The following is a 21,449-nucleotide window of genomic DNA, read 5'->3' on the forward strand; positions in this document are numbered from 1 at the left end:
AGTTGAATGAAAATTATCCTTCTTTCAAATTTTGTTTTCTACCACCTTCTTGAGTTTTCTTCCTCATTTTTTAACAAAGTGGTATCAGAGCTAGATTGATCCAATGGCCAATAATACGATGGCATTTTCGATTCCTCGGCTCACCAAAGACAACTATGAGAATTGTGTATCCCAATGAAGGCGCTGCTCAGCTCACAAGATGCATGGGAGATGGCTGAAAAAGGCTATGTGGAGCCTGAAGATGAGACGACTTTGAAGGAGAATCAAAGGCAATCGCTAAGGGAGTCAAGAAAAGGACAAGAAGGCTCTTTTTTTTTGATTTATCAAGGATTAGATGAAGCCACCTTTGAGATTGTTGCAGCTGCTACAACATCAAGACAAGCTTGAGAATTTCTTCAAAAATCATACAAGGATATTGATAAAGTAAAGAAGATTTGTCTTCAAGGTCTTAGAAGTGATTTTGAGTCTTTCCAAATGAAAGATTCAGAATCTACTGCTTATTTTATAAGAGTTATGGTGATTGTTAATCAATTAAGGAGGAAGGGTGAAACTCTAACCAATGTTTGAGTAGTGGAAAAGGTGTTGTGGTCTTTGGACTCAAATTTGATTTTGTTGTTCAACCATAGAAGAATCCAAGGATTTGGAGGAAGTGACAATTGAAGAAATCATTGGGCTCTTTGCATGTTCATGAGAAAAAGCTTAACAAAAAAAGAAAGAAATGCTATTGGAGCAAGTTCTACAAACCAAACTTACTATAAAATAAGATTATGAGAGAACTCAAGAAAGAGCCCGAGGACGAGGTTGAGGTCATGGCCGAGAATGAGGTTGAGGCCGTGGCCAAGGATGAGGAAGAGGAAGAATCGATTGTGGCTCCAAGTAATGAAAAGAAGGAGCAATGTTCAAATCCTATAAGAGGAAGAGAACGTAGTAGAAAAATGCCATATAAAAGAAGGCGATATGATAGATCTAATATTCAATATTATAATTGCAAGAAGTTTGAGCACTACTTTTCGAATTGTTAGAGTGCTACTAATCAAGTTGATGAGAAGGTTAATTATGTTTGGATTGGATTAAAAGGACCTTCTCGGAAATAAGTTCGACCTATAATTTTGATGCTCCTGGCAGCCAGCCGTCGCATGGTCTTGTTGGAGGAAAGAAACGCCAGATTATTAAGAGCATGCATGGCTCTAAGAGCAGGCAAATCTCATAGTTGATCAAAGACTTGCCTCCAGGACCTGGGCTTGCGAGGAAGATGTTATATAACACGTTGGAAAGTGACGCTGATGTGACCATGAAGGCTGAGTAACTGGTGGCTGTCTTGAGGTCTAGGCCAGCCACAAGGTTCAGGATTGGGAGGTAGAGGGATCCACCACCAACCCCTCCAGCACTTGAAACTGAGGCAGCCATGAAACAGAGGATCCATGCTAAAACTGTATTGTACTTGACTCTTGGTTCATGCTTTCCTCCAGTGAGATAATTCGGTAAGAAGGTGGTCTAGTCCATGGGGTTGTGACATGGCTTGGGTCCTTTTGGCAGTGGAGAGGTGAGTAATGCTAAGGATGACGAGGGGGAGGAGATGCCATTTGATAAAAACTAGAGAATTCTTCATTTGTCTCTGCCAGTTTTTTTTTTATAGCACGGACGACCACGGGCGGTACGCTTGCTTCGGAGGGGATCCGCAAGGCTTTTGGCCCAAGACTTATTGGAGAGGCTCTGCGCAAGGAGGAGAACCATTAGGGCCGCGGCCGTCATATTCCAATGAAGGATTTTTAAAATAATCGCTCATCCTTATCGAGCACGAAGATTGTTTTTTAAAAAAATCAATAATTTATTTATTTTATTCTTTATTAACCACATCACGTAAAACCGGGTCAGTTTTGTTAATCTAAGGTTGCTGGTTATAAATATAATAACAAATGTTAATTGTTTATTACGAAATAAAGTTACTATTGGATTCTACTTGTCGGTAGTCCAATCAAAAACATCATTCACTAAATTTTAAAAGGGCCTTTTTTTAAAGAAAAATAAAAAGCTTCGGTATGTAACCCTAGGTCAACTACAACAATCTAACCAAGCAAAAAAAGTGGTGATTACGTCATTTAAAAAAATAGTGATTATAAATATAATAGCAAATGCCAATAGTTGCTTTTTTGAGACAGCTTAACAAAATGTCATTGAGGCCATCCTTGTGAGAACCTCTCCCTTGTCCCCAAGGTCATCGACGTGGCCTGTAGAGATTTCGTTTATGATGCCAAGGTTGAGATTTTGGAGGTGTTCATTGACTCTCCTCCACCTTCAAATCTCACTTATCAGAAGACTTCAAAAATCTCCAAGTACATCAAGAGTTCTATTCGATAGAGGTTATCTCTCGCTCGGCGTGTCAACAATTGGAGGGATTCTGCAAATTACTATCAAAATTTTATATGCAATATATGGCAACTGTGATATCCAATATCGTATATACTATAAAGATTGAGAAAACCATCACATTGGGTCCACTGTTGCCATCTCTGCTCCATTATGTCCTTCTCACAGATCTCAAAACCAGATGGGTGATCGAAAGGTTATCATCATGAAAGGAGATCAAACCTTCTTTCGTGCAAAAGATACAACATCGACCCCAAAAGTAAAAACATTGGATTGATATGCACAATGATGTGGGTTCAAATCCTAGGATAGCCACTTTGTGCAAAAAATACCAAAAATTAGGTCTGTTCCAATCCACTCATCCCAAGGCCCTGGATTGCTGGGATGATGATTGGGTCATAGTCCTTTGTAAGTAAACATAGCAAAAGAAATCAAGCAATAGATTTTCTTATAAGAATGGGTAGACATCAGGCATACACATTGTTCCTCTAGAATTTCTGAAGGTTGAGCAAAAATACAAGTGTAACATCCATGATATAAACTCTAAAGTTTTCTCGAAGAAAGAATAATTATTCAAGATATTCATCAACCTTCTTCTTCTTAGCTTCTTATATCTACCTAGGTTCAAGTTCTGAAATCGACAGCTCATTTGGTGACATAGGTATTGCCTTGCCTGAAGCATATGAGCCCATGCTACTCTTTCCAATGCAAAATGCCGGTCTGGAAGGAGCTTGGAGAGAAAAAGAGTAGCTGTTGAGCATTACAACAACTTGTGACATGTTGGGTCTATTAGATGGATTTTCCTGGACACACAATAATCCAATGTGAAAGCATCTTAACACTTCACTTTTTGGGCAATGGTTGCCTAAGGATGGGTCCAATTTTTCCAGTATTGTTCCTTCCGTCCACCGCTCCCAAATCTGCATGAAGTGAATTTATTCAGTCATTTAGGACAGAACTATATTTGTATCTATACAATTAAAAACTCACATAGCTCAGTAGGTCTTGAGCAGATCCAGACTCAGAGTTGCCACTATTCTTTCTTCCAGACACGATCTCCAAAACAAGAACACCAAAACTGTATATATCTGACTTTATAGAATAGTGCCCACGCATGACATACTCTGGTGCCATATATCCATTGTAACAAAATGAGTAGATTATTTAAAATGCGCTATGATGAACCATGATTAGAATGCAAAGATTATTCAAAATTTTTACTTACAATGTTCCAACAACTCGGCTCGTGGTGGCCTGAGTTTGGTCTCCACCAAAAAGCCTAGCCAAACCAAAGTCTGAAATCTTTGGATTCAATTCTGCATCTAGTAAGACATTGCTGGCTTTTAAGTCCCGATGTACAATTTTTAACTGAGATTCTTCATGTAGGTATAGTAGGCCTCGAGCAATCCCACCAATGATCTTGTACCTTTGCCCCCAGTTTAGCTGCTCGCGCTTTATACGATCTATGTCATATTAACTTAAATGTCAATTAATTACATTGGAAAAAAAATTTAATAGCCAATTAAGGTCGCACATAATAGAGTAAGTCCGAAGAAGGGCTGAATGTAACATGATGGGGCATTTGTTACTTATAAACTAACAACATGGGTTAAGCTAGAAATTTAAATTGTAGATTTAGGCCCTGTTTGGGGGAGCTTTTGGAGAGCCAAAAAGCACTTTCTGGCCCTCCAAAAGTACTTTTGGGGAAAAAAGTGTGTTTGGTAAAATTTCCAAGAAGCTGTTTCAGCTTTTGCGGGAAGCTGAAAACAGCTTTTTGGCAGAAGCTCCAATTTGGAGCTTTTGGGAGGAAGCTGTTTCAGCTTTTTCGGAAAGCTCTATTTTTGACAAAAATGCCCCCATTAAAATCTAATAATTACATAGCTTGCCCCTTTATAAACCTAAAAAATCTGGTTGAGCCAAGAACACTAGCCGTCAGAGTTCTTTCCGTAAGAGAAGGTATTTTTTTTTTTTAATTTTTGTATGCATTCCTTGAACAACATTTTAGAATAAAAAAAATTTAATCCTTCTCTGCACCTTTCAAAATCAATGTGTTGTTTTTTTTTTTTTTAATCATCACCTCGCGGCCCGTCCTCCTCGATCATGGACCACGAAGAACCACCCCTGGACCACGGCATCGCGGTCCAGGCTGTAGCCGCGACACCGTGGACCGCAGCATTGCGGTCCACGATGCCTCCTCTCTCGCGGTCCACGGGTGAGACAGAGGGAGGATCTCTCTCTGTTACAGAGAGATCCTCGGTCCATGCTCAAGCCGCGACACCGTGGACCGCACCACCACGGTCCACGGTGCCTCCCCTTACAGAGAGAGAGGATCTCTCTCTGTTACAGAGAGAGAGGATCTCTCTCTATAACACAGAGAGATCCTCTCTCTGTACGCTTAATGATCTCGCGGTCCACGGTGGACCGCGAGATCCTCCCTCTGTTGCAGGGAGGGAGTTCTGGTGGACGGCGAGCTCTTTTCCCTCTCTGTTACAGAGGGAGAGAGAGAGAGAGAACAGAGAGAGAAATCTCTGTTACAAAGAGAGATTTCCCTCTATGGTTCGGGTGGACCAAATTTTTCCTCTCTCTTCGGGTGGACCAAGTTTTTCCTCTCTCTGTTACAGAGAGAAAGATAGATTTGTATTTAGAATTTTAATGGAGTTTGGTAATATTATTGTTGCCTTCTAACTTATGATTGGATCATTTTCTGTCAGGTACTATCACCTAGTGGCTCAGAAATTTGCAATCTCCATTGCACTTTGAAGCTTTAAGAAGTAAGAATACTCCTTTTATTCTTAATTAGCCAAAATATTTTATGCTTATACTTTTGACTTAAAGTCCAAATTACTACTTACATTGTCATTCTTCAACAAAATTCACTGCTAGTGATTCCAAGAATGGACATTTGATGAATATTGAAGCATGTTTTAATTAAAAGATCTTACACCTTATTGTCATTTTAGTGGTGCATACTATTGTTACTAATACTTCCAATATTGCCAAGAAGATATTGGGTACTCAACATCGTATTTGGCTAATATTGGGAACTTGACAATGTAATATGTTTTGGCCTGAGCGTAGTTAGTGCAAGCAACAAAGTGCAGTTATGCACAGGTTTATAGTGCAGTTAGGCACAGGTTTTCTAATTTAGTGAAATAGTTTACTGATGCCATCCCTCTCATTCATCTCGATCGTAATTATGAGACATGCCCCCTGGACCTTATTAATCTGACAAATAATGTGCATACAACGTAACCATTACATGATTCAAACTTTAGTCTTCATGATCCGAGCATTGGGAATTTCCAAACAATCTCACAATTTTTTTAAGAGAAATCTTGGTGCGCTATTACTTTTATTCCTTCAGAAATAATCAATTTTCATATTTATTACAGAATCATATGAGCATGTTCTGAGAGCTAAAAGGAAAGAACCTGTAGGTGCTAATGGATTTACAATATAAAATCGAGATACTGGAGATAAATAAGGTAATAAATGTTCCTATTAATCTGATCTTATTTCCAATAGAAAGAGAGTCCTACAAGATCTGGAAGTTGAAATTTAAAAAGAAAGGAGATCATGGTACGTAGGCAAAATTTTCCTGAGATCATGGAAAAAATGCTGCTACCTAGTTAGGAATGGGAAGAGTAAGTTTATACATGGTAATGGCAATTTCTTTATTTAGTATCATAATAGCCATCCATCAAATCCTTGATTCTATCAAATAATTGACATTCATTAGACATAGAGTTCTATTAAGAAGACTAGCTTGACCAAAAATGGTCAAGAACATAGACGAAACCAGTAAAGCCTGAGATCCATTTAAGAACTGTGCAAGCTGGTGAAAATGCTTATAGTTCTATCAAATAATTGCCTCTTATTGCATGCCTTGTCTAATATCTCATTGTTTTTCTAATATGCTTTACAAGGTGTTTTATTCATATGGATGAAATCATGACTTATGATTGACCAAATGTTTCATGTCTTTGTTGTTGCATTGTAAGAAGAACAAATGTCTAAGAAGAGCCAACATACCCTTGCTGGTCCATCAACCCAAGATGAGAAGAAGAGGAAGGCCATTTGGAATGAAAAATTGATAGAGGAGTTTATCGATATATGTATTGGTGAAGTTGAAGCTGGTAATCGCCCAGGAACACATTTCAATAGGTTAGGGTGGGCCAATATAATTAAGAAATTCAATGAGAAGACTGGAAATCAATATGACTACAAAAAATTTAAAAATAAGTGGGATAACCTGAAAGCAAATTGGAGCATTTGGATGAAATTGGTGGGAAAGGAAACAGGACTTGGATGGGATCCTGTTAGAAATACAATAGATGCACCAGATGCATGGTGGGAAAAAAAATTGCAGGTACACGTGCCACTAGTTTAATATTTGTAAGATTTTTTATACTAACCTATAAACTACTATTGACAACTATATATTGTTAACTTGCAGGAGATTCCTGATGCAGCTAAGTTTCGAGAACGTGGTCTACAACATGCCATAAAATTGGATAGGTTATTTAGAGGTACTAGTGCCACTGGGGAGGGGGCCTGGGCACCAGCTTTACTGGTGCAGGAGGATGTTGAGGACACAATTGAAGTATATGAGAGGTTGGATGGGGTTAATAATGATACATTTGAGGGCTTAGGTGACTCAGATGAGGACCATCATATGATTGAGTATAAAATTGATGATGTTCCCACTGATAATTTTAATGTTAACCTTACTCTTGCATCTGATGCTATCCAAGAGAGAGGAAAGAAAAGAGTTAGCTCTACTTTGCATGATAAGAAATGCAAGAAGGTTGGGGGTGCTGCACAACTATCTCAGCAATTGAGTCGTCTTATTGATGCAGTGGAGAAGAAAAGTACAGTGCCATCCAAGATGATTGATAAACCTGGACGTAGTATCGATGAGGTGATGGACGTAGTGCATATGATGCCTGAGATGGTAGCACAACCTGAACTGCTTTTGATTGCTGCTGAGGTGCTCCTTAAAAGAGAACATCGAGAGATGTTTATGGCACTCCGAGATACCAATCTTCGAATTGAATGGCTCAAGCGAATGTCAAACTTACATAAGTAGTTGTTGACGTACTATTATGGCAATATGTTTTGTAGTTTTAATTATGAACTTCTATTATAGAATGATGATGGACTATATGTATTTGTGGTATCTCTTGGATAATGTATCGTGGATGCTATTGATTTTATGGATATTATAGATGTTATGATTTTGTGATATTATATGTATTTGCATTATATGTTTATATATCATTTGTTTTATTTGCTACAGATGTTTTATTTTTTGCATAATATGTTTTCTACAGGTATGGGCAGCATTGACAATAGTTCTGAGGAGAATTATTCCAGTGAAGATGAGATAGTTGATGATGATAATTATAATATTCTACTAACTGCAACTGTTGGTATGGTTACTGAATATTACACAAAATATATTGAAAAGGAGCCTTGTAGGACCTCTTATCAAACCGGATGCAAGTTTGTATCAGAAATTTTACATGGCAATCCATATAGATGCCAACAACAATTTCGAATGGAAAAACATGTATTTATTAATCTGTGCATGGAATTGAAAATCAAATATGGTTTAAAGGCTTCTAGATATATTCCTGTTGAGGAGCTGGTGTCTATGTTTTTGATGATTCTAGGACATGGGTTTGGGAATAGGATGGTTCAAGAAAGATTTCAACATTCCGGAGAAACAGTTAGTAGATATTTCACCCATGTTTTAAATGCTGTTTTAAGGATGTCCAAGGATATTATTAGCCCGCTGGATAAAGAGTTCAAAAATATTCCAAGTAAAATCCGCGATGATCATCGTTGGTGGCCTTATTTTAAGGACTGCATTGGAGCAATTGATGGCACCCATATACCAGTGAAAATTTCTCCATCCAAACAAGTACCATATATTGGCCGAAAAGGGATTCCTACACAAAATGTTATGGCTTGTTGTGATTTTGATATGCGTTTCACTTTTGTTTGTGCTGGATGGGAAGGTACTGCTCATGATACTCGTATTTTTTTAGATGCTATACACAGAAAAGAGCTCCAATTTCCACACCCACCTAGAGGTATGCATTTTAATTAAATATATTATAATATAGACGTATGCATATTAATTAAATATATTATGATCGCAAGTATACTTTTTTAACTTTCATTAAATATATTAAAATACTAACTCATATATATATATATATGCAGGTAAATATTATTTGGTGGATGCAGGATATCCTCACATGTTGGGATATATGGGGCCTTACAAAGGGGAGAGGTATCATTTACCAGATTTTCGACGTGGAAGTCAACCAAAGGGTATGCATGAAATCTTTAATCATGCACATTCCTCCCTGAGATGCACTATTGAGAGGACATTCGGATGCTGGAAAAGTAGATGGAGAATGTTGAGTACCATGCCCAACTTTTCTTATCATAAACAAGTCCAAATTGTGGTGGCTTCCATGGCTATTCATAATTTTATTAGAAATCATGCAATCAAAAATTTGGAGTTTCAGCCTTATGATGATAATGAGGATCTACTCCCTTCTGATTGTTTAGAGATTAATGAACCACAGGAAGAACTGAGTGCAGAGCAAAGCCAAATATTGGGTAACCGTGAGATGGATATTCTGCGTGATCATATTGCTTCTCAACTTATAGCTCGTTGACTTCTGAGTGCAGTGCAATTCCACATGTTGTTTTATTTTGTATTTGACCAAACATGAATGTTCGTTGTATTTTTGTTGCTACTACGTCAACAATGTAAAAAAGTATGAACAAGGTAAAGTTAGAGAGGATGGATATTAACTATGTGCAATCCTTGATTAACTATGTGCTAAGATATATGTATACCATGCTAGATTAATTGTGTCCAATCCTTAATTGTGTGTTAGAAAGGCTAAACTGTGTGCCAGGCTATATGAAGTATATTCCAAGCCTTATTAAAGTATGCACGTAGAATATGCTAAATAATTTTTCATCTATGTGATTCTCGTCTAAACATCTAGTAATCATTTAATCAATTTTATCACCTAACTAGAAAAATTGTTAGAGAGATACCATAATACGTTATCACCTACTATAAATATAATATTATAATACGTTATATCATAATACATTAATATGTTATGTTAAATAATTTAATATTATGTTATATTATGAAAAATTAATTTATACTAATAATTATAATATTTTATACCTTTATTATTGTATTATACTATAAATATTATATTATATTATATTACATTATAATACATTAATATGTTATTTTAAATAATTTAATATTATGTTATATTATGAAAAATTAATTTATACTAATAATTATAATATTTTATACTTTTATTATTGTATTATACTATAAATATTATATTATATTACATTACATTATAATACATTAATATGTTATTTTAAATAATTTAATATTATGTTATATTATGAAAAATTAATTTATACTAATAATTATAATATTTTATACCTTTATTATTGTATTATACTATAAATATTATATTATATTACATTACATTATAATACATTAATATGTTATTTTAAATAATTTAATATTATGTTATATTATGAGAAATTAATTTATACTAATAATTATAATATTTTATACCTTTATTATTGTATTATACTATAAATATTATATTATATTACATTACATTATAATACATTAATATATTATTTTAAATAATTTAAATTATGGAAAATTAATTAATACTAATAATTATAATATTTTATACCTTTATTATTGTATTATACTATAAATATTATATTATATTACATTACATTATAATACATTAATATATTATTTTAAATAATTTAATATTATGTTATATTATGGAAAATTAATTAATACTAATAATTATAATATTTTATACCTTTATTATTGTATTATACTATAAATATTATATTATATTATCTTACATTACATTATAATACATTAATATGTTATTTTAAATAATTTAATATTATGTTATATTATGAGAAATTAATTTATACTAATAATTATAATATTTTATACTTTTATTATTGTATTATACTATAAATATAATATATATTACATTATATCATAATACATTAATATGTTATGTTAAATAATTTAATATTATGTTATATTACCAAATATTAATTTACTCTAATAATTATATTACTATTATGCTATATTAACATAACATTATTTTATATTACAATAATATTATACTATATCGTATATTTATGTATTAATTTATGTTATGTTTTATTATGTTCTGTTGTATAATACTATGCAATGTCCTTTATGGTAATTTTGTCATACAAAAGTACTTTCTCAGTTTGTTTATCAAACACAAAACAAAGTACCACAGCACTTTACGAATGTAGTTACCAAACAGCAAACAGCTTTTTATAACAGCTCTACTTCAGACAGCTCTACTTCCAACAGCTCTACTGCCAACAGCTCCCCCAAACAGGGCCTTAGTTGGAAGAGAAGAGCCTACATATAAACAAACATCAGAGTTCTAGATTCAGTATTAATATTAATTATAGCTCTACTATATTATGGTCACTGCACAGGTTTCTTAAGAGAGTTGGTCAGATTTTGGTGGAAGATGAAATTATACCGAAGAGAATGGTATCCAGGCTTCTGTTTGGCACATATTCATAAACAAGCAACTTCTCTTGTTCCTCCAAGCAAACACCCAGAAGCCTTACAAGATTCCTATGCTGGAGCTTATCAACTAAAACTAGCTCATTTCTCAGCTCTCCAAATCCTTGTGATGAACTAGTTGATAACCTCTTCACTGCTATTTCTCGTCCATCAGGTAGTAGTCCCTATACAGGATTACAAGATTAACAGGAAATATATAGAACCAGAAAAAAAAAGTAAAATATAAATAGAACTGATCAGGATAAAGAAAATGAAAAGTACATGCGATAAATCTTTATTTTGGAGGACAATTCTATTGAGATTAGAATTAGAGAAGTTTACACAATTGGCTTTCATCAACCTTGTAAACTGCACCAAAGCCACCTTCTCCAAGTTTGTTCTCTTCGGAGAAGTTATCTGTCGCAGCTCGTAGTGTAGATATATCAAGTAATAGGGACTCGACACTCACAATCTCCTCTGGGCTAGTCCAATCTACTGAAAGAGCACAGAATATGGAAACTATTGTGAAACATTTTCTCACTGAATCTTATGTATGGAATAAGGGTAACAAGACGAGATAAGTGGAGAAAAAGTTCCAAAAATAATTTTGCTTAATGAAACCAAGTCTGCTTTAGTTTTACAGGCTCATTGATGACCATTGAAATCAATAATCAAGCAACGCATGACTTATTGCTTATAGTAAACTTTTCAGGTCTAACTCCTGCTGCCTGCAGTAACTTCACCTAATATTTCATCCTTTCCCATCTTGGTAGATCTTATTGAAACTCACTAACAAAAATTTAAAGAGAAGAGCTGGATATTTTGTGTAAAGAAAGCATTTAATTCATGGGTTACTTACAGGGTAATCTTACAACTGGCTTCCTCCTCCCCCAGAAGCAAATGCAAATTACGGGTATCAGCAAGAATGCAGCTACTAGGGGTATTGCAATCACAAGGACCGTACCTGTGGCATTCTTCTTCTTTCCTGCATCGATAAATGACTGATTTTATCTGTATTTCTATATCAAACATGACACATTGATGATATCGAAACATGGAGCTGTTGGTTAAGACATACAGCAAATTAGTACATCTTTGTTGTGTGTTATAAATGTTTGTGGCACCTATAGAAATTGAGGCCAATGGTTTGTGGGAAAATTTTATTAATTTTTATTCTATAAACCATGTGGTTCTTACTTTGCAAGCATGCTGACTGGAGTGCCTCGAGTAAGTGGATCAGGTGTGAAGCAGGAACAGAGTTTCAAGAAGGAATGCCATTTAAGAAGAATCCAAGTGCAATTATTATTATTATTATTATTTCGCCCCAAGGTTAGTAATCAGAAAGTGATCCTATGAGAGTGTTAATTCGGCGTACTCACGACGGTGTGAACCATCTTTGATCAAACAAGAATAAACTGGTGCTAGTTGGCATACCCTTCAATACTTTAAAGAAAAAAGATGGCTACTTTGGCCGGTTTGTGGAAATAACGCTTGTATGTTACTGCACTCATCATTAGTGCCTAGCTGTGTTTCTAATATACAATTGTTACCTTTTAATACTGCAGACCAACAAGAAAAAGCTAATCTTTACTGTTACCTTAAGTCACCAGACGCTTCAAATTTTATTCATGGTCAACCAAGAATTTATGTATTTCTAGATTAATCATTAATATCGAAGGAGATATCTCTAAGGTCTAATACACGTACAACTAAGTTTCTTACTCTTCCGAACTTCAGCTTTTTATGGGCTTGGTTGCTTTTCCTTTTTAGTCCTTCCTTACAGGGTTAAGTGGTTGCTCTCTAGATTCAGAGGCCAATCTGAAATTTATATCTAGTGTGTTTTGCTCCCTTCAGTTAAGGGAGGAGACTGAGAGAGCTTGTCGATTGTGGGCACATTAAAAATAGCCCCTTTTATGTCCCCAAAAAAAAAGGTAGCCTCTCTTCTTTGTGTCCCCCAACTCATTTCTGTACACAATTTAACGTCTTCCGTTTCTACCGTGTAGTCGCGAGAGGAAAGGCAGCGGGCAAGGCAAACCCTGTTCTCACAACATGCTAATATTTTAGTCCCGGGAATAGTGCCATTTCTTGGCATTTTATCAGGTTATTAAAGTATGTGGGACCAAGGAAAAAACGACGGTTGTGAGGGTGCGGAAGACTTCAATGGTCTGATTGTCTGATATCTATGGTTTTTATTTGGGCTCAGCTAATATTAGTTTACCAAAGGATTCTTGTGCTAAATGCCTCAAAAGGGCACTGCTGAGAAGATTTTGGCCCTCATCTCACCTAGACTTCGTTTTATTTTTACCATGAGCAATATTTTATTGATAGATTGATGACGGACGGATACCGGACTGCTGAGTAAGATGGCAGTCGCGCTAGTTGTCTAGATAGCAGACAGAAAGGTTTTTATTTTATTTTATTATTATTCTTTTTTTATACAATGGCGACTCTATATGAGTACAACCAATAAAAATAGAAAAAAAAAGTTAATGAAGAGAAAACGGAACAAACTCGTGATTCTCCAAAAAAGTCCCTCCCGAGTATTGTGTAGTAAGGAAGGCGACTCAGTCAACAACACTGTTTGCCTTTCAATAAACATGAATAACCCAAAACGAGCCACATCCTCTCGAAAACTTATGTATGTCCTAACGCAGGCGGTTGCTCCTCGTCATACCTGTGCCGACCTTGAATCCATGCGATCACCGTAGTAGAATTTTCTTCAAGGTAGATGCTGTCCACACCAAGAACTAGACTCGTATAGGTGATGCCTTCCTATACAGCTTTCAGCTCTGCTCCGATGATAGTCACGTCGAATATGCGTCGTTCTCCGCCTGCACCGAGTCTGGAGTCATGACCTCTGATCACAAATCCCACTCCTCCTCTCCCTCCTCCCTCGGATATACTACTGTCAAAGTTTACCTTAAAAAAGCAAGGGGTGAGGGCTCCCAGAAGACAAAGGCAACCCTAGTCGCTGCAAAAACTGAGTGAGAGTTCCAGATATCCCTAACCGTCGCAAATGAAACCACCGTGTAGTCCTAGTGATCTCTGCAACATGAAGTAGTGCTCTGTCTACCACTATCTCTGGATGCACCTTTTTGTCCTCAAATATTCAGACATTTTTGTCAAGCTAGATATGATAGGCCTTATAGCCTAAGAAGTCATCTGTCCGTGACATAAATTGCGGCATGCTAGGTGAAGCCAGAAGGCCCAGAACGCACCTCCAAATCTGGGCCATCTGTGGGCATCCAAAAAGAACATGGCTAATGGACTCCTCCACGTCAGGGCATCCCTCGTATGCTGTGGTGATCCTCACTCCCCTTCTAGCTAATCACACTCCTGGTCACAAACATTCCCATGCCACCTTCTAGATGAACAAGGCAACACGGGGGTGGATGTGCATTCTCCAGATCCAGCATGCATGAATCCGTCGAGTCGTCCCCTGGCTGACCACATCATAAAAGTGTGGAGTGCTTACCTTCGACCTCCCTATATCTCTCTAGACCCTTCTATTTGAGGTCTACGCTGTGGGGATCAGTATTGCCAGAACTTTCTCAGTCAACTGCTCCCTAAAGGCACGCTGAATAAAGACCTTATTCTATCTTCTCTCCTCTAGGATGATCAAATCACAGACTTTGCACCTGACTAAATACACAGGATCGATCATGGTAGGCCATCGACCAGGCGGCTGCTCCATCGACCGGGCGGCTGCACAAGTCTGCAGAAGGCCGGGCAAAAGGAAGGCTTTTCGGCCCTCCGACAATTCTACAGTAGGATCTTCATTCAGCAGATTGGGGTGACACTGGCCCTCTCCCTCAGCCCTTGCCCCCACCATATCCATAGCCACCCTATCTTCCGGCCCACACCTCTAGTCTAGCCCCTATAGTGCCTGCTTTAGCTGGTGGACCACCAGCCCATGGTTGGCCCAATTTGGATCTAAACCATTTTGGGTGGGCACGGTGCCCTCGTCCTTGACATCTCGATCTATTGAAACCATCCTAGAAGCTGACGCCCCTTCAAGGTTGGAGACCTCCTCCACCACGACTGTGTTGGCCTGGATTTCCTCAGCCCGATCGAGCAGGCCCTCCGCTTGGGCCCGGCCCGCATTGCAGCCCAGACTCATACCAAACTCAATGCCCAAGTGGAGTTGACTCATCTCATCGGCCGAAGTCCCCGAGTCACCGGCCGGGACCCCCTTCTACAGTGATCTCCGAGCAACCTTGGTTGGCTTCTAATACCCATCCGAATTTGGTGGCGACTTGGACGAGCTCGGTCTATTTCTAGGGGAACTCAGACTAGATTGGAAAGAGGCTGGCCCCGAGGCTGACTCAGGGGTGGAATCGGTTAGCTTCCTCGGTCGGACCCCTGCATTGGCAGCCCTCGACCGCTGAATTTGGTTGGTGGCCAACCAAGGACCAAATATTGGGCAGCAGTCCTGGTTGGCCTCCTCCATCTCCAGTTGACTCAATGTCTCCATAGGGGTCTCCACAACCATGGGCACCGGAGATGCCCTAGCTCTTGCTCCCTCCATCGAAGTCGGCACGGCGGAGGAGTGCCGACACACCTTCCACATGGCCAATCCGGGCACAGACATAGCAGAATGCCGGCAGGTTCTCATAGACCAAGGCTTGCCAGAACTTCTGCATTTGCCCCTTAATGAAGATGCCAGACTTGAGGGGGTTTAGGGAAGGCCACCGCCGTGATGTCTAGGATCGAGTCCCTCTCCCAATATTCCAGAAGGAGACATGGGAGCCAAATGCACACCACCACCCAATTCATAGAGTTGATGCATGGAACAAAGTCCGATGGCCAGTAGCTGGCTTGCTACTAGCCATGGACCATTGGTCAGCCCTGAGTCCCAATCACCTTCGTTCTTGAAGTGGAAGGTGTGGTGTTCCTCCGCTATTGAAAAAGCTTTCACTTCGTAGTCAAGCTTGCCCTTGAGATGTAGCTCTCGGGCAACCCAATCAACTGGGATTCACCACCCCAGGCTTCATACGATCACCTTGTCGAAGCCCATGCCCTCTGGGACTTCTCCACCCATTCCAATGGCAGCTCGAAGACTTTTATAAAATGCCATTGGAGGATCTCGAGCTCCTCCTCCAATATCTTGTGGTTAGTTCACACCGGCTGTCGAGGTGGAGCTTGTGCCACCGTCAACCACGAGGGATTGGTCTCAGCCACTCTCGGGAGTGGCCGATCTTCACTACCGGACGACCCCTTGGCCGATCTCGCCCGACGAACCTCATTTGCCACAGCTTCCTTCATTGCTCGTATGCTCCAGTCACCCATCTCCCTAGGTCCCTAGGTGTTCAAGGAAAAGCCGCAGTCGCACGGAAATTGAAGCAATGAGTGGCTTTCTTTCTGCTTTTCTCGCCTTGGTTCGTCCGAACAAAGACTAGGAGGTCTTCTTTCGTGGGGCATCGGAGAGGCTCAAGTCAAGCTTGCGACGGCGACTGAATGGGAGACATTTTCAGAAGCCTAAATCTCAGTAAAAATTTTGAAAGGTATGCATACAATACTTTCAAAATAATTATGTGACTAAAGATTCAGAAATATGCTAAGGAATTGAAGGCGACTGATCTAAGGAATTTCATTGCAAATAACCAAAGCTTGTATTTTATTAGAAACAAACAGGCCAATGAATTCGCACATTTGATGGGTGGAAGAAATTTCATTATAAATAATCAAAATTTGCTTTATTAGAAATCAATAAGCCAATGAAATCCACATTTGATGGGGTGAAGAAAAGCCAAATTTCAGCGGTAACACATTCTGGATCTAAATATCTCAATAGATATAACAAGCCATGGCCTAATTTTATTTTACTGACAAGCAGAATTCCGAATTTATATCTTTGCGGACAATAGAAAACAGGCAAGGGCAAAGTTACTCATATCAATTAAATTACGTAGAAACATGCATGCAGGACTCAAATTGATAGGATAATAAATAGATAAGAAAACATGAAATATTAAATAGTAGAAACGGAAAGGCTGATCTATTTGCAGATAAAGTGGGAGTTCTGAAACCAAGAACGGATAGGTAGCTCATCAACTGAACTTTAGTTATAACTAAGTTCAATGGTGCTAGAAATAACAATCTTATTCCCCCTACCTTCTTTTCCGGGCGGAGTAATAAGTCGAGGCGCTTGGGGGGCCGCCGGCTGTGCGGCCTCTAGCGGCGACTGAAGCCTCAGCGTTGGTTTCCCTTCGTAGAAGGAGTATATCTCGTACCTATAATTGCAGCCCCCTCCAAGCACCCTCGCTCCCTGTCTCCCCTCCAACCGGGGGTCTGTCGGGTTAAGCATGCTGCTGAGGCACTGCCGGCACTCGCTCGTCGATAGGTCCCGAGTGCACTGCGCCAGCCCATATGTCGTCGGAGAAGGAGGGTTGGTGGAGTTCATCATCTCCCCGGTCGCGAACATCTCGGTGGAGTTGTAGGCAGCCCAGTCGGCTATCCTGTCCATGAGCACGTCGACAAGCTTGTGGAACCGGCTGGGGTCGGTTATGTTGTTGACGTTATACATCAAGATCTCGTTCGAGGTGTCGATGGTCGTGAGAAAATGCCGGTTGGAGTAGTAGAGGAGGCAGTAGTCGTACCAGATGACGACACATTTGGCGTAAGGGCAGAGAATGGGGGCGTTCTGGATGGCAGTGTCCAGGCAGGAGCGGCAGACGGAGGCGTTGGTGTCGCCGCGGCAGAGGGCTTCTCCGTAGATTTGGTTGGGGTCCTGACCGAAGATGGATTTGGAGAAGCCACCGGAGTTGGAAGTGTTGGAGTCGAGGGAGGTGAGGAGAAGGTTGAGGTTGGAAGCGTAGGTGCTGTTGGGGGTGTAGTTGCCGCTCCGGCCGCAGAATTTGTAGAGGGAGTCAGCGGCGGCTGGAGGGGAGTGGTTGAGGAGGAAGAAGAAGAGCAGAGGGCATAGCAGGAAGAGCGGGGAAGAGGAAGGAAGAGAAGGGAACATGGCGAATTGATGCTATGGTTGTGGTGAGAACTCCCAGAGACGGAGATGATGATCTGATCGGACAATCGAAACCGGGGCCAACCGAGGGAAGGGAACGGTGAAGTCCCCTTTATGTTGTCATTGACCAGTCAAAACGAAATACAGCGCTCATGTTGTCGGGGTGTGATGGGGATCAGATGGCTCTTGAGACCCTTTCGGATGCTGGGATATACCATGCAGGATAAAGAATGGGAATGGTATAGCGTGCACGTGAATAACGTGAGTTTGGGCTCTTTCCTTACTAATTAGATATTCTGCAGTCAAATTACAAATAATAATTTTAAATATTTAATTTAAATAATTATAATACAGATATTTTTTTCTAAAAATTATATAAATATAATATTTAGGTTTCGTTTCATGTTTTCGGTATCTCAAAGATAGGCTTCATGAAAGCGGTGCACATGAAAAAGGTGAAAGAGGAAGAAGCATGGTGGAAGTAGTTTATATTTCATACAACAGCTAGGCTGACAAAAAATAATTTACACACTATAAAGCTCGCTCCTCTCCATCTCTATTTTCTCCTTTTTTTTTACTTACATTAGGCACATGCATCCTTTTTTTTCACTAATAATAAAAATATGTCTATTTTTATATTGTCAACCTACATTTTCCGACACCTTCTTCCATCTACCATACTTGCATCCTGGCAAAGCTAGCTCCCCTCAATCTCTTCCCATCTTCAGACTCTTTCTAGAGAGGGAGAGAAAATCCAGGTTTCAATTTCTTCTCATCTTCAGATAGGGACGACCCAATGCATTTGGAGGTCTAAGGCGAACTTGTTAAGAAGAACCTTTTTTTTATAATTATTAAAAAAATTTAATAAGTGCAACGAAGCCCAAAGACCTCAATCTTTGATCTAAAAAGTCCAATTTTTGAAGAAACTCATCAGGAGTAAGCAACAAAAATTGCAGGCAAAAATTGCTTGTTGGAACTTGGAAGTGCCCAATATGGTGTGGCTACATCCAGCAACTATGACTCCTTTGTCCACCTGATGATAGACTTCATAGTGAAGAGGCTCGAAGTCATCATGATGCAGAAAAGGTTCACCCAGCTGGGTGGCCTTCAACACGATAGGGAGGTGAGGGCATTGGTCAATTATTTCTCTGGGATGTAGAGACCTGTGCGAGACAAATTTGCCCGCCCTAGCTCTCTCAGATGACAACCATTTTAAACTTTGAAAGGATGTCTGAGAATTTGGACTTCTGGGGAGAGAATGACTTAGAATCGACTTCAAACCTGAAACCATTGCTGCTCTACGGTTGTAAATTCATAGTTTCATCTGCAGCCCATGTTTAAAATAAATCGTTTCCAAAGATAAAACAAACAAACAAAAAAAAAAAGCCAGCCTCAACTCAATCCAAAGCATGATCAAAAGCATGAAGAACCCCAAAACTTTCCAGGAAAAACCAGATACAGGAAAAAAGATCCAATCTTTATCATATGAACGCCAAAAAGAAGAACAAAAAGATAACTCCGAATGTCAAAAACAAGGTGTGAGAACTAAATGCTCTTAACCTTAAATGAAACTATTCTCTCCTTCAGCGGCCCCTGCCCCTTGGTACCTCATTCCTCCAAATCTAATATATTTGAGAGAAGATAGAGAAAGAAAGCATTAAAAAAATTAGATTTTTAAGACTCTGGCAGCAGAAAGAGGGAGATTTTATGGCTAAAAGATTAATCTGTGGACTGTGGACAACCCAAACAAAACCCGGATCAGAGACTTAGAGCGACGGGTATAAATTTCAATAAAGGAGGAGGGATTCAGTAGGATTAGGAAGCATAGGAAGAGCTCAACTATTTAACATTTAATAAGCACAAATTAGGGTCTCACGGTCCCACCTTCCCAGTCAAAATTGAAAATCCAAAGTCTCACGGTCTCACCTTCTCCGTTCTCGTCGTCGGTCGTCCACTCGTCGGCTCGTCCTCGGGCAGCAGCGGCAGCTCCGGCCCCGGAGGCGGAACGGGGGGACTCGCTGGCCGCCGCCTCGCCGAGGAGGTTGTCGGCTTGTTGCCGCGACGCCGCCTCGCCTGTGAGGCTGAGCCTGAGCGACTCCGCGACGGACGACGGTCCTCGCCTCCTCGGGCAGCTCCGGCGCCGGAGGCGGAACGAGGGGAGTCCCGTGAGTCCGGGGGGACTCGCCGCCTCGCCTGTGACTAAAGGGCGGCGGGCAGGTCTCCGGCAGTGGGAAGCCGGCGAAGGAGGCCCCCGGATGAACGGGGCTGTCGAAGTACGGCGGCCGTTGGACGTATCTGTGTTCGTGTTCGGATCGGCTGCGGCCCACGGCGACAAGGTGACGCTGGCCGGGTACTGCCCGGTCTCCGACGAGCTCGAACCGTGCCGGTGGGAGATCATCACGACCGCTGGGTCCGATGCTCCACTGTTCCGGAATAGTCTTCTGTTTGATGGGTGCCTCTCGAAAACAAACTCCTCAACATTCTCTCTATTCTTTAATATAAAAGGAACGCGAAACTTTAAGATCACTGGATGCATCAAGTTGCTGTTTTGATGATCACGACGAATTGTGCCTCAAGAATATAAAGTTTGTGCCTGAAATTGTTAATGTTTTCTTTTTGCTGATGGGAATTTGATTTTTGGCTTGAGTTCTATTGCAAGTTCTATCAAAACCAATTTCTTTAAAATAGGACATCTAATGCTGTTCAATTTAATTTTCCTGATCTGTTTGTAGAACTAAAATAGTACCAATCCAGAAAAAAAAGGAACAATCTTGTTTTACCACCCTTTTCCCCCTTGCTTTTGTATCAAATTTAATGAGAAAAAACGCCATCAAATAATGTTTTGATGTTCTGTAGAGAAAAGGCTGAACCTGAAATCAGGACCAAGATCCCAACTTGTTGTCACACTATTTGATGGAAAGCTTGATCTTATAAACATATATTCTGCAAATTTTATATTTTGTATTTTGGAAATTTAAAAGAAAACTTGGCACTCGATCTTCAAACGAAGGGTGCCTGGGATATTGGTTCTAGCGTGACTGGTTTCCTAGTGGTGAAAATATTCAATAAATGCCTATTGATGTTGCATCAAGCTGGGGTTGCAAAAGATGGTAGAAAATGGTTGGGCTGGCTAACCACTTGAGGACCAGAGTTTGGCTATACCATTGAAGTGTATTTCTGTTAGTGTAAACTATGAATATGCTTGAGCAATCTCAAACACTACTGACTTATTTTGTAGCATTCACTGATCATGGAAAATTTGATGGTTGAGCAGAATGTTCAGATATGATGGCTTCTTCCCCACTATTTTATAAGAATTACTCTCTGGTATTTAGATATTGACAAATAATTGTTTTTGAGTTTTTTTTTTTTTTTGTGCTGAAAACGGAAGTATCATATATAACGTGTACGGATACAACCAACAAAATCAAAAAGCATTATATCACAGAGTGGACGGGGCAAGTCCGCCTT

At 39.5% G+C, this 21,449-nt stretch overlaps 4 protein-coding genes across 5 annotated transcripts; 3 read left to right on the plus strand and 1 right to left on the minus strand.

The window, feature by feature from the left end:
* Positions 1-2,846: 2,846 nt before the first annotated feature.
* On the minus strand, positions 2,847-18,106 carry LOC120106271 (putative receptor-like protein kinase At4g00960). Its single transcript, XM_039119245.1, has 6 exons — positions 17,087-18,106; positions 11,379-11,512; positions 10,992-11,202; positions 3,593-3,830; positions 3,358-3,508; positions 2,847-3,287 (listed from the first exon to the last, which is right to left on the minus strand). The coding sequence occupies exons 1-6, from the start codon at positions 17,979-17,981 to the stop codon at positions 2,982-2,984; spliced, it is 1,935 nt and encodes a 644-aa protein (XP_038975173.1). The 5' UTR covers positions 17,982-18,106; the 3' UTR covers positions 2,847-2,981.
* On the plus strand, positions 4,925-7,612 carry LOC120106266 (L10-interacting MYB domain-containing protein-like). 2 transcript variants are annotated; one of them, XM_039119237.1, is made up of 3 exons: positions 4,925-5,138; positions 6,369-6,736; positions 6,824-7,612. In XM_039119237.1, the coding sequence occupies exons 2-3, from the start codon at positions 6,377-6,379 to the stop codon at positions 7,454-7,456; spliced, it is 993 nt and encodes a 330-aa protein (XP_038975165.1). In that variant the 5' UTR covers positions 4,925-5,138; positions 6,369-6,376; the 3' UTR covers positions 7,457-7,612. The 2 variants fall into 2 exon arrangements, with proteins under 2 accessions (XP_038975165.1, XP_038975166.1); XM_039119238.1 differs by having other exon boundaries at positions 6,372-6,736.
* On the plus strand, positions 7,878-9,222 carry LOC120106265 (protein ALP1-like). Its single transcript, XM_039119236.1, has 2 exons — positions 7,878-8,465; positions 8,599-9,222. The coding sequence occupies exons 1-2, from the start codon at positions 7,928-7,930 to the stop codon at positions 9,060-9,062; spliced, it is 1,002 nt and encodes a 333-aa protein (XP_038975164.1). The 5' UTR covers positions 7,878-7,927; the 3' UTR covers positions 9,063-9,222.
* Positions 18,107-18,146: 40 nt separating the features above from the next.
* Positions 18,147-20,733, plus strand: LOC120106272. The gene is made up of 2 exons (XM_039119246.1): positions 18,147-18,239; positions 19,847-20,733. Exons 1-2 carry the CDS (start codon positions 18,147-18,149, stop codon positions 20,528-20,530), a joined length of 777 nt encoding a protein of 258 aa, XP_038975174.1. The 3' UTR covers positions 20,531-20,733.
* The last annotated feature ends 716 nt before the right edge of the window (positions 20,734-21,449 follow it).

This window comes from Phoenix dactylifera, unplaced genomic scaffold (assembly GCF_009389715.1).
Source record: "Phoenix dactylifera cultivar Barhee BC4 unplaced genomic scaffold, palm_55x_up_171113_PBpolish2nd_filt_p 000511F, whole genome shotgun sequence".
In the NCBI taxonomy this organism is placed as follows: domain Eukaryota; kingdom Viridiplantae; phylum Streptophyta; class Magnoliopsida; order Arecales; family Arecaceae; genus Phoenix; species Phoenix dactylifera.

Excerpts from the sequence above, each read along its gene's own strand:
- LOC120106265 (XM_039119236.1), top strand. The coding sequence starts at position 7,928 with ATGGAAAAACATGTATTTATTAATCTGTGCATGGAATTGAAAATCAAA. Across the intron at positions 8,466-8,598 it reads ATTTCCACACCCACCTAGAG|GTAAATATTATTTGGTGGAT; the intron begins GTATGCATTTTA and ends ATATATATGCAG.
- LOC120106272 (XM_039119246.1), top strand. The coding sequence starts at position 18,147 with ATGGGGATCAGATGGCTCTTGAGACCCTTTCGGATGCTGGGATATACC. Across the intron at positions 18,240-19,846 it reads ATAGCGTGCACGTGAATAAC|GGTCTCACGGTCCCACCTTC; the intron begins GTGAGTTTGGGC and ends AGCACAAATTAG.
- LOC120106271 (XM_039119245.1), bottom strand. The coding sequence starts at position 17,981 with ATGTTCCCTTCTCTTCCTTCCTCTTCCCCGCTCTTCCTGCTATGCCCT. Across the intron at positions 11,203-11,378 it reads GCTTTGGTGCAGTTTACAAG|GGACTACTACCTGATGGACG; the intron begins GTTGATGAAAGC and ends AATCCTGTATAG. Across the intron at positions 3,831-10,991 it reads CCTGGATACCATTCTCTTCG|ATCGTATAAAGCGCGAGCAG; the intron begins GTATAATTTCAT and ends AATATGACATAG.
- LOC120106266 (XM_039119237.1), top strand. The coding sequence starts at position 6,377 with ATGTCTAAGAAGAGCCAACATACCCTTGCTGGTCCATCAACCCAAGAT. Across the intron at positions 6,737-6,823 it reads GGTGGGAAAAAAAATTGCAG|GAGATTCCTGATGCAGCTAA; the intron begins GTACACGTGCCA and ends GTTAACTTGCAG.